Genomic DNA, 15,198 nt, shown 5'->3' with positions numbered 1-15,198 from the left:
CAACAGAACGTGGCACACACACATAATAAACAATACTAAATTTCAATACTAAATTTTGTTATTTTTAATATAATTACATAAATAAGTTTGTAAACTTTTAAAACAGTCTACATGAGAACACATTAACATTAGTACCTGTATCCATCAATGAAACTGGCATTGATATAATCAGAGCCTTCTACTCCTCGGATTGGCTGCAAGCATACCCTTGTAGACTCATATGGCATAATATTGACAAGGCGATTTTTGAATTTATTACAGGGAAGATTGGCACTGATGAATCTTGAAGTGTGAGCCTTAGAGCTAGCAAGACGCTGTTGAAAATAAATTAAAAGAATTAAGCGCAGGTATAACAAAAACAAATGACACAATCAGATTTTATGATCTCTGCTCATTATCCATTAACGAATAATTTCAATTTCAGATGCTTACTTTTTGATATTCTATTGCATTACCTAAATATTTGTAAAGCTTCCTTTAATATCTTATAAAAGTTTAATGTCTGCTCTATTAACCTATATGGACAAATTTGAGTATTAAACAGTTACACAAATACACATTTCAAGCTATTGAAACAATAAAGGAACAGCAGGTTTAAACCACCCTCATTGAATGGTTCTTGTCTGGTCACCAACTGAAGACAGAATTGTAAATTTTTCAAAGGATCATCTTCCTAATTTAAAATTTTTGCCTGCCAGTGTCTTATCTTTTGATTACTAGAAACAACCGCTGGAGGACAGAGCAGCATTAAGTGTTACAACATTTGCTTTTGGTTCCCCACAACATAAAATCCAAGTACCTTAAATTCCAGTTCCATTCCTGTGACATTCTCGCCTGTTTCTATCTGTGTCAGCTTCTGGATATATGCATACAGGTTTCTGGCTGGCACTTCGGTATTTCCACATGTCACTGCTTCCAGCAGTGCATCGTGGATAAAGATGTATTGGTCCTCAGTTTGAACCATGTAATTCCTCTGCGCTCTCATTAGAGTTACGTGGCCATAAATATCTACAGTCTTTTCATGCTTTATTCTCTCTAACATGGCATCTATCACAATGAAACAGCCAGTCCTGCCGACTCCAGCACTAAAAGAAATGAACACAGGAGGGAAAACATGAAAGCCTATTTCATGCATTGTACTTACTTTTATGGAATTCAAGTTCTAAAGTTTCATAACACTGATTTGAACAGCACATTTTTCTGAATTCGAACATCAGTTTTTATGAAAGAGATTGGTGCCCTGAAATAAGTAAACTACTTTAACACCTATTAAAAGCAATTGAGAACGTGGAATGTTTTTATACAAGATCTTTGCATCTTGCAGTTTCAGAATTGACTATAATAGAAATAAAACATATTGTAACATGTTCTAGAAATATATGTTCTTAAAAATGGAAATTACTGAAGATGATGAAACCTCTAAGAAGTCAGGCTTTATTTGTAGCATGATTTCTAACTCATTAAATGCTGTTGCTGCTATTCTGTTTACAGAGGTGAATTTATTGGCAAACAATAATGTTACAGAAAATAAGCCTTACATATTTCTCTCATGCTTTGGAGGTAAACTTTCTATTCCTCCCACAACTCTGTCAACGGGGCTCCTATTAATACAGTTTTTCTGTCCTTTGCTTTTTCATTTTGCCTGGCCATACTGTTATTCTTTGCAACGCAGAACCATGCCTAGTTAGATGTTAGATGCCTAGTTAGCTGCAGGCTGGGAAAAGCCCCTGCTGCGCACTTCAATGTCTGTCTTGCATCTCTAGGAAAATATAAGAAAGATCTGGAATGGCCAGCTCCTGGATCAGGATGCTCAGTTATCACATTATTACAAAGGACAGATGATAAAAGTACTAAAATATGCTTAAAGACAAAGCTTGAAATCACAGCATTGAATAATGTCCAGACTGGGTGAGTAATATTTTTCAGGCAAAGGTGAAGTTAGTGCTTCCTTACAGGTTCTCAGTGAAGTCAGTTGTTGGTTTTAGGCAGGAGCTGAAGCGAAGTCACATCAATCCTGTTGCGGCCAAAGAAACTACTACTTCTCAGTACTGCAGAGTAAGGGATTCCTCAGGAACAACTCTGAGCTACAGAGTTGCTTTCCCCTCATTGGTGTGACTTGAGGGTAGAAGAAGACATAGGTCAGCTACTGTGAGCTTGGCACAGGAATAAACCTTGATCATGAAATATTCAGTTGGATCTAAGAGAATTAAACCTGTCTCAGTAATAGACCTACTTAACAGCAGCTTATTTTTATGATACCTGCTGTCGAAATGTGCCAGACTTTCAAGGATTTTCAGTCATTCCCTCCCTGTCTTGAAGGTGGTGTCTGTTACATGCATGGACTACCTTTAATAGCTCCTGAGGACAATGTTATGCAATCAGGAGAGGAAAAAGAGACTTACAGCTCTCACCTTGATGTGATTACCATTAGTCACACATGATGCTTTATTACAGATTTGGCATAACTGAACAGGAATGATGTAGAAGGAATGTGACAAAGACTACAGAATACAGAAGACCATAAAATATACTGAAGGTCTGAATATGCAACTTGTATGCCAAATGAAGCCCTGTTCCCTAAAATCTCTACAGGAATTCTTTTATGGAGACGTTTGGACATCAGCTGTACTCAATTAAATCTTCAGATGGATGATTGTCTTTTTACAGCCATGTATATGACTGTGCTTGATGAAGTTTTGTTTCAACTATTTGCATACATGTAGCTGTATAAAGCACAATTGTAAAATATAATGGTTTTTTTGTATCATTTTTATAGCCAGGATGACATCATGTCTGTGACAATGAATGATAGTTTCTGGCCTTCTAAATGCTTAACTGTTTTCAGTTAGTGACACAAAATGCAGTAGATAGTGTAGTAAGCAACAAACAGTTTATAAACACTCAAGACCCTGACATTATCTAAGTTAAGGATATTTAAGAACACCACAAACTGCCATTTTTTGAAGATACATAGAAAGAAAAAAAATTACAACTCAGCTTCTAGAGGACAGTTATATAAAAACAAAAATCTTCTCATAGTTCCTATATTTTCATGAGATATTAAATATCATAAGTCCATGCTGAAATCAATAATTAAGGGTAAGCCTTTATTTCTTGCATGACACTTTAGGAATATTCGACAGTTACCAGCAAACTGCATTTACTTATAATCAAAACAGAAAGAAGTACAGAGCAGAAAGGTGTTTTAATCTCATATGCAGTAAGTTTTGTTTCTAAGGTTCTGTATTTACATATTCTTAATCATTTGTTCCTGCCACCAGTTACTCTTCCCAGACACAGATCCCCTTCAAGCAGCTGAGGACTTCTGCTAGCGGACAAAATGCATCAATCTCAACTTTCTTAGATGCCACTCTGACAAGAATTAATCAATATTCTGAGCTTAAGAAAATTTACCAGTCAATGATATTGATTAACGGGAGTTGTAGAGAAAGAAAATACACAGACAAATGAAATGATGACTATCCTAGCTAAACGGGAGTTCATTTACCTTGTATAACATAAGCTCCTTAGTAACCATAATGTTGGTAATAATGATGGAGAAAAACTCAAAAAATTGTCTCACTGTTGCTTTTTTTTTTGATTGCAAAGAAACCTTATGAACTCATGAAGTTCAACACAGCCAAGTGCAAAGTCCTGCGCTTGGGTCAGGACAATCGTCTTTATCAATACAGGCTGGGGGATGATGTCATAGAGAACAGCCCTGTGGAAATGGACTCGGGGGTACCGGTGGATGAAAATCTGGACATGAGACAACAATACGCACTCGCAGCCCAGAAGACCAATTGCATCCTGGGTTGCATCAAAAGAACCATGGCCAGCAGATCGAGAGAGGGGATTCTCCCCCTCTACTTGCTCTGGTGAGACCCCACCTGGAGTACTGTGTCCAGCTCTGGAGCCCTCAGCACAAGCAGGACATAGACCTGTTGGACTGGGTCCAGAGGAGGGCCACAAGGATGATCCGAGGGCTGGAGCACCACTCCTATGAAGACAGGCTGAAAGAGCTGGGGTTGTTCAGCCTGGAGAAGAGAAGGCTCTGGGGACACTTTATAGCGGCCTTCCAGTACCTGAAGGGGGCCTGTAAGAAACCTGGGGAGGGTCTGTTTGCAAGGGCATGTAGCGATAGAATGAGGGGCAATGGTTTTAAACTAGAGCAGGGTAGGTTTAGATTAGACATTAGGAAGAAGTTCTTTACAATGAGGGTGGTGAGACACTGGAACAGGTTGCCCAAAGAGGTGGTGGAGGCCCCATCCCTGGAGACATTCAAGGCCAGGCTTGATGAGGCTCTGAGCAATCTGATCTAGTTGAAGATGTCCCTGCCTACTGCAGGGGGGTTGGACTAGGTGACCTTTAAAGGTCCCTTCCAACCCAACACGTTCTATGATTCTATGAAATCACTACAAGTAGCACATGTTTGTATATCAGACTGGTTTATAAAAAGTTTAAAACATTCCTTAAACAGTGCCTCTTCACATTCAGTTTTTGTCAGCCTAACAAGTGCTGACCAAGTGAGAAATAAGAAGGTTTGACACTGCAGATGTTCTCAGAAGCTTACAATATGGTTCTCTTTCCTATCATGTATTAAAAAATTAATGTTCCAGCACCATGTTTTTAATTGGATGCGCCATTTTTCAGATCAAACCTTAAACGGTTCACTGATACCTACATACCACAACTGCAAAATTCCAATCAGGTTAAAAGCTTGCACTTTCAGCTGGAATGAGCAGTTTTCATTTCTTCTCTTCACATCTTGTATTATCATTTACATACTTACTCTTCCCATGAGCAAACTCAAAGAGGAACAGTTATTAGCATACTGTACCACAGAAGATATTTGCTAGTTTACAGGTTTATGCAGAGGTTGTGGAGATCATGACACCATTGCACCAATGCAATGCACCATGTTTTCATGATAAGGATAGAAGGGCTAAATTTATTCAGGCATTTGGCTCCACTGGGCTCCTGAGACACTTCTCTCTGGATCATTTTATCCAGCAAGATATTTTACTACCTTAAGGTGTCCAGGACATTCCAACTCTGCCAATTATAAATGGGCCGCGTTTCTACCAGGCTACCTGTTTTGGTTTCCAGGTAAAAATGAAACCAATGCTATGAATATTTTAACTTCCTTCCTCTTTGCCCCTACACAGCTTCTATCTCCAAAATCCAATAGCTTCCTATACAAGAACAAGAAACTATCCTATCTTTATCCCCTGTTTCTCCTTCTCTTCTGCGCTCATACAGACTTCTTAATATGCTACTGATACACTGCTAGGAAGCCATGCAGTTTGAATCCTCACTAATTTGCCACTGAAACATCAAAAAAAATTTCCTATCTACTTTCTTCTAAAGATCATAATTCAGCTAACGAGAATAATTTCATAAATTAATTCTACACTTGTTATTGACTTTCTTGCCCTTTTAGTTTGCATCTTTTAGTATTACTGTCAAACGTAGAATTTAAAAAAATATTCTATCACTTCAGCTAGTGAAAGATACTGTTACGTTTACAAGCTGAAAACCTAAGCAATCTCTTAAATAGGCATGCCTACTGGGAAACTGTTATTGCTTCAAATATTATCATTTATCCTATTATAACATTTGTTTTCAATTTCTAAAAACATGCCTGACTCAGTCCCATGAGCTGAAACATGTTTAATGTCCTGTGATGCAATACAGCTGCAATTCACAAAAAGAAAAATTAAGAGGCATAAGAGGGCCATTTTACATTAAAATCACTGTATGGATGTGTTAAAGGTTGGCTTTTGTGATTAATTTGTAGCTGTTTAAATGATGACCCTTTACTGATACTTCAGTGATTTGGCAAAGGAAGGCAGTGTAATTGCCAGTATTCACAGATCATTTAATTGGAAGCAAAGACAGTAAAATATGGACTGAAAATCATTTAGGACATTTTTGACTCATATCAGGGGAAAATTTTATTGAATATTACAGTTCCAGATTGAATGAAGCTTGCATTTATGAACTGAAAGTACATAAAATTGCTTTTGATATGGCGAACATATAAAAATGCCTATATTTTACTGAGGAACTTTATATGATTAATAAGATTCCAATCCTACAGAGATCCTGTAGTAGTCCCAACAAGGATAATATTTACATTATTTTCTTCTTTTCCTGTTAGGAAATTAGAACACAGTTGAAAATCACCCCTTCATCCAAGAAGCAGCAAAGAGCCCCTTATGAAATCATTGAACATCCTTTTGAAGGGATACATCTGACTGGAACAGCATAAAGACCTTGTGCAAAGAGGTAAACTTAAATTTCATTTTAGAAGAGATACCGGACTGCTTCAAGAATTCTGGTACCAGCTTATAAGAGACCTTTGAGAATTGATCTGCAAGTGCACAATGAGTTTCTTTTCTTCTCACTGTGGTTATGGTCAGATACGAGTAATCAAGTATGGTATACGACATATTTTTAGGTATAACGCTTTACCAAACAAAAGATTTTAGCCATTGCATATTCTTTATCTCTAAGGTATGCATGGATGCAACCATATTTGTCATTGAGGTCATATAAAGCTTCTTAAAATGACCAAGAGAAAAAAAATCAGAAAACAGGAGATTTCACTACAAGTAGACAAAGCTCAGTCTAGAGCTCCCCAGAGTTTTCACAGCTAGCTGGCAAAAGCATAGAAGGCTCAAAAATCAAAAGTCAGCCTTAGATCTTTCTTCCTTTACTGAGCTTTATGAAGATTTTCCTTTCAGTCTGTATGTTCTCAGAATTCTACTATTACCATAAATTCTTCAAAAATAACTGCCCCAGATTTAAGCCAATTTTTTTGTAATATGAGATTGAAGAAGTGTAATAATGTTCAGGAAGAAAATCTGTTCTTAATCTAATCCTAAATTCAGCTCTGGAGAGATCAAGCACAAGAAACTGTTTTACCAGATTGTATCATGAACACAAACACACAAACTGTCAAATATTAAAACATACAGAACAAAAACTCCACAAAATTTCTTTAACAAATCCCATGTACAGGGAATAATTGTTTATTAAAATAATTTTAAAAGCTGAGTTTTCCATGCGGGATAAAAATGTAGCATTAATAATATTCAACTAAACGAAAGAAAAACATTTTAAGAGACACTTCTAACAAGGACATTCCATTGCAGCAGTTCAAATCCTCTCACCAGACTTTAAATCCAGGTCTGTCATTAGCCAACACTGTACAGAAATGCAGAAGGACTCCTATACAGCTTCAAAGCAATACAGGAACGTAGTTGTGGAAGTACACATTGTAAAGACCAACTCCACTAACTGATAGCTCACAAGTATTAGAAATAATTTAAGTGTTATCAGTGGAGGAAGATGTACTATGTTGCACGATGAAAGTGAAAGATATATAAGTAGTTCAGTAAAGTAATGCAGTGAAGGAAAGTAAGATCTGAAACCACAAATATTACAGCCACAGGTAATCTCTGAGCATACTTTTAAAATGCGACAGCCATTTACCTGAAGTTACATTTTTGCACTGCAATTAGATTTAGGAGGTTTCTGTAGGATTGGAAAGATTTTGTGTGATATCCTTATTCACTCTCACACTCATTCATTCTTTTACCACCCTGAGAAACCCCAATTTACTGAAAGTTTCTGTAAATTTTCCCATGAATGCCATTATGAGACCATTTTGCAGGCCAAAGGGCTGCCCTTGCTTTCACCTCCATGACAAGCAGTGTGTCCCTTCTCAAGAATGGTAGAGATATCATAAGGTTGAAGAAACAACTTTATGTTGTCAAAGAGGATGGCAATGTATGAAGGGGAGGCTAACCAAACTGGATAACACAGAAGACTCAAGAGAAAGGGAGATATGAAAGAAGAGCATAAAACTATGCATTATGTGGACAGTGTGAAAAGAAAATAACTATTCCTTTTTCGCTTGTAACACAAGAAATAGGATCATGAAATGAAATAATAAGACAGAGAATTTAAAACAAACAGGAAGTAGTTTTTCATGTAGTACATAATTAAATTGTGAAACTCATTGTTGCAGAATACCATGGATGACAAAAATAAATTAATGGATGAAAGGATCCATTAAGGGTTATTAACCAACAAGTTATGGACACAACTTGTCCTACAGAAATCCTTTTATTAGACTTTGCTGGATTGCTGGATAGGCATTCTAAGAAAACAACATTCTAGACAGGTCCTGGGAGAGAAGCTTAAACGCGCTGCCTAGAATAGGTCTCACAGTCCCGCATACTTAAAGAAAGTACAAGCATTCCACACCCCGCATCTGTTAATCAGATCATCTAGACCTCTTCCTTTCAATCAACACTTCTGCCTTTGAGAACCTGACACTTTTAGGAACTATGCCATTGAAAAGGGACAGTACTATTTCTGATCCTTGCTTTTTCTTCCTTAAAAGGGACAGAATATCAGAGTACTTCTGCCTGTTTCTTTCCCGAAATCATTAATTGTTGGTGAAAAAAAGATCTCTTGTTGTTCTGCTTGTGAGATGGAATATAGCAGAAATTACATAACATGACAACTCAAAAGTTCATCAACCCTTTTTCATACCACTGCTTTTTCTTATCTCTTTTTCCCTTCAGAGTTGATTGTTGATTTTATATAGCAATACATGCCATAATCCTGCTTTTCATAGAGGATTTTTATATATACCCCTTACTATAAATCACTATATCACCTGATTTCTTCAATTACTCAGATACATAAAGAAAAAAATTAGAATTAAATATTTCTCTGTACTGTTTTATCTGTGCACAAGGATTTACTGTGATTTTTTATTTCAAAATTAATCCAGTTCTCAAGATATCCTCTTTTTTATTTTCCTGCTTCTCTAAATACAATCTTATATATTCAGTGTACTGCTTTCTGGATTTACCATCAAAGACTAACTATCCTAAATATATCTTCTCTGTGAGATTTGTTGAGATTCAGTGTATATTTGTACTTTGTACTGTAGAATGCATTCACAAAGCATCCTCGTCATTATGCATTTCAATAAACAAAGATCTAAAATTTACTAAAATAGAATTTAGTGAAACACTGTTTAGAAAGAGAATGTATTTTGAGGTTAATTTTGAAAACACATCATACTGTGACTCGTTACCTTCAATTAAAGATAGATCTATGCATGAACAGCTGTAGTAAATAAAGAAAATGATACTTCTGAGTAATCCATGAGAGGAAGTACACTGTGGTCCTATCATCAATAAATAGAAGTGAAGATTACAGTACAGCAAAGAAGTCAACGACCAGAAACTATGCTGCTTACTGCTAACAACTATTCCTTGCTTTCTTTGCATTTTGACCTGTTTTGCATTCGGTGGAACATTTTGAGGAGTTGTTTTGTACTTTTGAATATTTCTGTGCTTTGATTACACTTTCATGTGGAACATATAGAAGAGCTATTGCCCTATCTATCTGTGTTGGAAACAGGAAGGTGAACTGATGCTATCTGAAAATGAATTAAAGAAGGTGGGAAGAAATGTTCTGCATTTCTGGATTGGGAAATGGGAAGAATGGGAAGAATGTTCTGCAGTACTGAATAACAGGATGACTGCGAAAGTACTTGCTGAACACTAAGGTGCTTTCTAGTTTCAGAGTCCTTCTGGACGCCTCCCTGATTCTAGGTGTTTGTACCTCTGTTGTGGTCAACATTTGTTTCTTTTTCTTAACACCGACTGTCCTCAGCATCCCTGTTTTCTAGTCAGAACACTACCACTTGCCGTTTGTTATGCTTGGGTTTTACACTGACAAAACAGTGGTGATGTCCTAGATTATCATCTGGACACAGTATTTCATCTGGCAAGCACAATGCAAAAAAGAAACCAGTACCAGCTCTCCTCAGTCCTCACTGGCTTTTTTTTTGCACCAATCACAGTTCGAAGACCTAAATTAAATTAAATGGACTCTATAAAAATTCCTTTTTTTCCCTTTTTTTTTTTTTTCCTACTTTGAAAACTTGGAAATTACCAGAAATTAGTCCTCAGACTTGAAGCTGGTGGGACTTCAGTAGCAGACCTAGTGTTTTGGATCTCCACCTCAAGATGTCTTTTCCTTTTCCGTGAAGAAGTGATATATCTAGAGGATACATTCGGAGGATGAGACAAACATGATCTTGCCATCTTAGATTTGGTTTGAATTGAAATGGTTACAAAACAGTAATAATGCAGTGAGATGTTACAGAGCAGAAAACAGAGAATAAAAAACTATCAGGCTTCTCTGATGAGCTCATATCAAGGCTCTTGCTAGGCCTCTGTTTTCTTAGACCTAGTAGTGAAAAGAATAAACACCCTTTTCAATGTCTCTGACAATATTCCACTGATATAGCTGAAGAGCTTGGTTACTGGTACTATTTCTGATGTTTCTTTCCTTTAACCTCAGCAGTTTTTATACAAGCCTAAATTCCATGCAATATAGTAGAAAATCAGGTTGTGAGAGGTTAATACCACTAAGCATTTCACATTTTTTAATCACAATTTGTCATTTAGAGGTTGGACACTAATCTCTTTCTTTTTTGCAGGAGTTTTGAACCTTAGGAGCAAATACTGTGGACAAGCTGTTATGAAAATCATGGGGGTTTTGGTGTAGAAGTTTGAAAGTAGCTGTAAAATGGGCTTGTATTGTATTACGATAATTTTTCAGAAATTAAAACTATTTTTAAAATTCAGGTGACAGAAAAAAAAAATAGGCACCACAATGCAGGATTCACTTGGAACAGCAGTCATTCACAAAATCTGATAACAAGTGATGAGACCCTGAAATAAGTCTATAAAAGTATGAAAAATGAAGAAAGATTAATATTCAGGGCAGAATACTGATTGGAAAGCCTCCACAAAAAGATAACAGAACTATTTTTAAAGCTGCGTTTTACTTCTAGAGACACAGGGAGATGATTTAAAGAGGCTTTCATGCTGATTACTTTAGATAAAAATACAGCCTGTTCGAAGTTAGCCAAATATGCTGGGTAGCCAAGTTGATGCAATGTGTTCCAGTATACTGTGTGTCCATGGATATTCCGGAATTTACTGTAGGTACAGCTGGGAAATCTCAGAGATACCCCTTTCCAGAATTCAGCTATTGGGTTATAAAAATATTTTCACATTTCCTGCAGATGGCTGGATTCTTTTCTTCACTCATAATTTTAATTCAGAATTCATTACAGACAGCTGCTGGCTCTGATAGAACCTAATTGCTCTTTTACTAGACTCAGCTGCAAGCAGTCAGATTTCCTTTTCCTTTGTAGAGTATATTATATATAAACATGGGCGGGGAGAAAAATAACCAATTAACTAAATACATATGGATAAAATGACTCACTAAGAGCGCTGATCAAATAATATATCAAACTACAGCTTAGGTCAAAGGAAATTACAGGCCTTGTAGGACATGATAATATATATATGGAAATAATTATCAGCACCAATATATTTGTAATTTGAGATAACACATGGAAAAGGGATTGCTTCTGTTAAAAAAATCTTACAGAAAATTATTACATTTTAATAAGGGGCAGGTTATTTCACTGAGTGAAAAGTCATCAGTCTCCAGGAGACCTGCTCAATTGGCACCATTTGTTGGCCGAATCCAAGTCTGGCCCCAGTGCCTCCACTGACATAATTCTGGAACTATTTTTGTTGCCTTACCTCTTATTAAAAAAAAAGAAAAAAAAACCCTGGGGAACAGTTACTGTTACTAAGGCTACAAAAAAAGGGTACGTCACTAACGAGTGAGCAAAGACAGCCAGCAAAAAGACTAAGGATGTGAAGATCCTCTGCCATGTCCCTCCATATGACAAGTACTGAAGCAGGTTAGGATATTTTGTGCTGTCCTAGCTTGCTACGATGGATGAACATGAGGGAAAGTTGTAGACATGTAAAACAAGAAACAGTGTTAAAGAACGTTCTTTTCTACTCCCTTTACCCAAAAACATTTAGTGAAATGAAGAGGCACATTTTTAAAATAATAGTAAATAGATATCTTCCAACATGATGTGTGAAACTACTTGTCAGAGAATAATACTTAGAGAAGGAAAAAAGTGAAAGACTGTCTGGTTTTGTTGCTTGTACAATCATGAATATGAACAATAAAGTATCCATCAGTTTCTTTAGGTAGCTAAAGGAATAACTGGGGAAAAAAACTGAAATCCTCATGAAGTAAGCCTAGACTAGTCACTAACTCCTTGCCACTGGGGAGGAAAGTTGGCTGAAATATTGTTGACTTAGAAGTTTTTTACCTTCCCCTGAAAGTTCTGACATTTGCCATTGACAGAGATGGGATGCTGTCCTAGAGAGACCACTGATTCTATCTAGTAATAGCATTCACCACGTTCTTTTACAGATTTCTGACTTCTACCAGAAAAAAAATCTTGCCTTATGCAGTCACAGCAGCTTTTTAGGATTTAAAAGATAATCCAGCCATGAGTCACTGCAGTCGGGGTATAATCCCCCGAACCACAGGCGAAGTGCCAGCCAAAGATGACTTTACACACGTAGGACTGATTTAATCAAAAAGACCACAAGTAGGTATTTTCCATTATTTGAATCTTCATAAAGAAATATTTGTTACTTTTTTGCTTTTGAATTTCAATAATGACTCCAATGATACTGAGTTTTTGTACTTATAAGCAACGGAAGCGTATACTGTACATACAGCAACTTCAATTCAGGTTTTAGGAAAGGCTGATTTGCTGTGCAAAACTGGTTTCTAAATTAAGACAAAACTTGAAAGTGGATCGGTTTGCCGTTGTTTGACACCTCAAGGAGGATTTCTGGATAATGTAGCATCGTATTTTCCTATTCAAACTAAAAATATCCAGGTACCCTAGCCAATCTCTAAGGACCCTGCACACTGTCACATTAACTATTGTATGGTAATCCTTGTCATGTTCATACTTCCAGGTTTTCATATGAGAGCACCTAAATTTAAGGAAACCAATCAGGGATCTAAGCTAATAAGACCCAGACTGCCTACAAGTTAAAGAGTGACCTGTTGGGGAAGGTAACTGGCATTATTGTAATCAAGATGATCCTAACTAATGACATTCAAATTTGAAACAGAGAAAAAAAATTCCAGCATTACCCCTCCATCACTGGCTCTATCAGCATGCAGATGGAGACTCTGCTTTTTGTCTGTATAATTGCATGAACATAGCAGAGTAATTAGGTGAAAACTCTTGTATGTTCTGCATAAAATAGCCAGAGTCTTCAACTTCAATAGCCAGATTCAACTGAAACTTTTGGAATCTAAATTTTCACAACCTTGTAAGCTTTTATGGTGAGAATATGAAGGCAAGTCCCAACTCCTGTCCCTCTGTGATGCCACTCATTACACAAGTGATTATCAAGTAGTGCCTTGCTATACCGATGACCCCTCAATCAGTGTGCTGAGGGGCCATCAACCTCTCAAACATCAGGCTTTGTTTCTGTCAACAAGCATTTACTAACCCTCTTTATAGACTCTTTCTCATTTTCCAGTAGACTCTACAATTCCAACTAAGACAGAACAACTATCCAAACATTTCTAAATGAAGAAAATACAGTTCCAGTTCCTTAAACAGAGATCAAGCTCCTAAAGTATCAAGCTCTGCAAGCCTTGGTGTATTTTATATAAGGTACATGTAGAAATGAAATAACTCCCAAGAAGAACGGTATGTGTAGAAGTGAAGTGACTCTCAGTCAGTTACTCTGACTGTATAGCCAGAGTAACTGAGACCATCAATACAAATGGAATACAATGTAAAAACACAGACATTTACTCATTGCTATATTTTCATATTAAGAGGAACTAAACATCCTAAGCAGGGTCACCAAATATGCATTGTTTTAAGAAAAGAATCTAACAACAGCCTTATCCCTCTCCCTTTGCTTTTAATTTGTGAATGAAGACTTTGAGAAAAAAAGTTGTCCTAATGAGATATACGGTGACCTACAACTAACAGCTGGAAAGGAAACAGTAATAGTGTTTTCATATATGGATTATACCCAGCACGGTCTAATATATAGTAGCAACCAGTAGCTGCTGGGTAAAGCAAAGAAAGTTTAGAATATTTGTGATATTAAAATACTTGTCATACTAAAATGCCTTTACTATCTTTTCCTCTCCAGAGCTTTCAGCTATCCAGGGAACTCAGGAGAGATCCTGAGTTGTTCTTCGGGTAGGGAGATGGAAGGGATGAGGAAGCTTTTAGTATTTTTCAATCTCCTTTGAGAGACTTCTAAATATGTACTGGGGGGATTTTCTTCCCTCACCGTGAAAAAGGATAGGAAGTCATCTGCAACCTACTCACTGCCAGGATTAGAAAATGAGCACTTGTGAGGCATGTGGCAAAAGCGTAAGGAAGGTTCAAAAGATACAGAGGTGAAGTAAAACAATCCACTGGAAAACCATTGCCTTATATATATATATATATATACAGTTATATATATATATATATACACTTATATATATATACACTTATATATATATTTAATTTATTTTTTATTCTGAAACATCAAACAAATTAGGTAAGTATTCTACTTTAAGAAATACAAGATCATATTGTGATTTTTTGAAAATTAACTTGTTTTTACTGTGCTAACTGGTTATGTTAGTATGCTTAGACATGGATTTAATTAATACAGTCACATTCTTCCAAACATCCAAGTTTTTCTCTTTGCAAGAGCAGCATTAACAGTTATCTGCCAAAACTTCACAAAGTATCTTAAAGATGTGCCCCTTGGTGCGGGTATTAAGAAGAGAGATTCAAACATAAGGGACTGCACTTACCCGTTAAGCTTTCATGTAGTGTTACTGAACCAACTACTAAAGTTTCTGTGATGTTTTGAAAACATAGTAGCATAAAGCTCCAAAGCCCCTTCGGTGCTATTTTATTAGCTATCTGATTAGCACCTGTTTGCCTGCACTAATCCAACTTCAAACAAAAACGTGTGCTTTCCACACTATCATTAGACCACACATTACAGCCTCACCAATGTAGAATCCTAGGGTTTAAGCCTGCATTTTTTCATTAAAGAAACACTTTTTTCTAGATCAGGTCTGCAAATTAGGGCAACTCAAACAGAGACACCGGTTGGATTGTGATATTACTCAACTTCTGCGCAAAGAGACTGAGAGGATACAGTCTTAAAATATAACAGTCTACAAATGAAAAAGCATCTACCTGCATCAAGTATTTCAACTACC

The 15,198-nt window shown here is 36.6% G+C and overlaps 1 protein-coding gene across 3 annotated transcripts in view; it reads right to left on the bottom strand.

Moving 5' to 3' along the window:
* Window positions 1-15,198, bottom strand: part of PTPRD (protein tyrosine phosphatase receptor type D) — a 373,393-nt gene that overhangs the window by 17,565 nt on the left and 340,630 nt on the right. For all 3 annotated transcript variants that reach the window (XM_054186468.1, XM_054186469.1, XM_054186470.1), the window contains 2 exons: window positions 800-1,085; window positions 136-314 (listed from right to left, as the gene is read on the bottom strand). In XM_054186468.1, coding sequence (XP_054042443.1) covers window positions 136-314; window positions 800-1,085 — 465 coding nt within the window. The remainder of the gene's footprint in view (window positions 1-135; window positions 315-799; window positions 1,086-15,198) is intronic.

This window comes from Rissa tridactyla, chromosome Z (assembly GCF_028500815.1).
Source record: "Rissa tridactyla isolate bRisTri1 chromosome Z, bRisTri1.patW.cur.20221130, whole genome shotgun sequence".
Taxonomy (NCBI): domain Eukaryota; kingdom Metazoa; phylum Chordata; class Aves; order Charadriiformes; family Laridae; genus Rissa; species Rissa tridactyla.
Note: the sequence above shows the minus strand (reverse complement) of the source record. Positions and strands in the feature narration are given on the sequence as shown.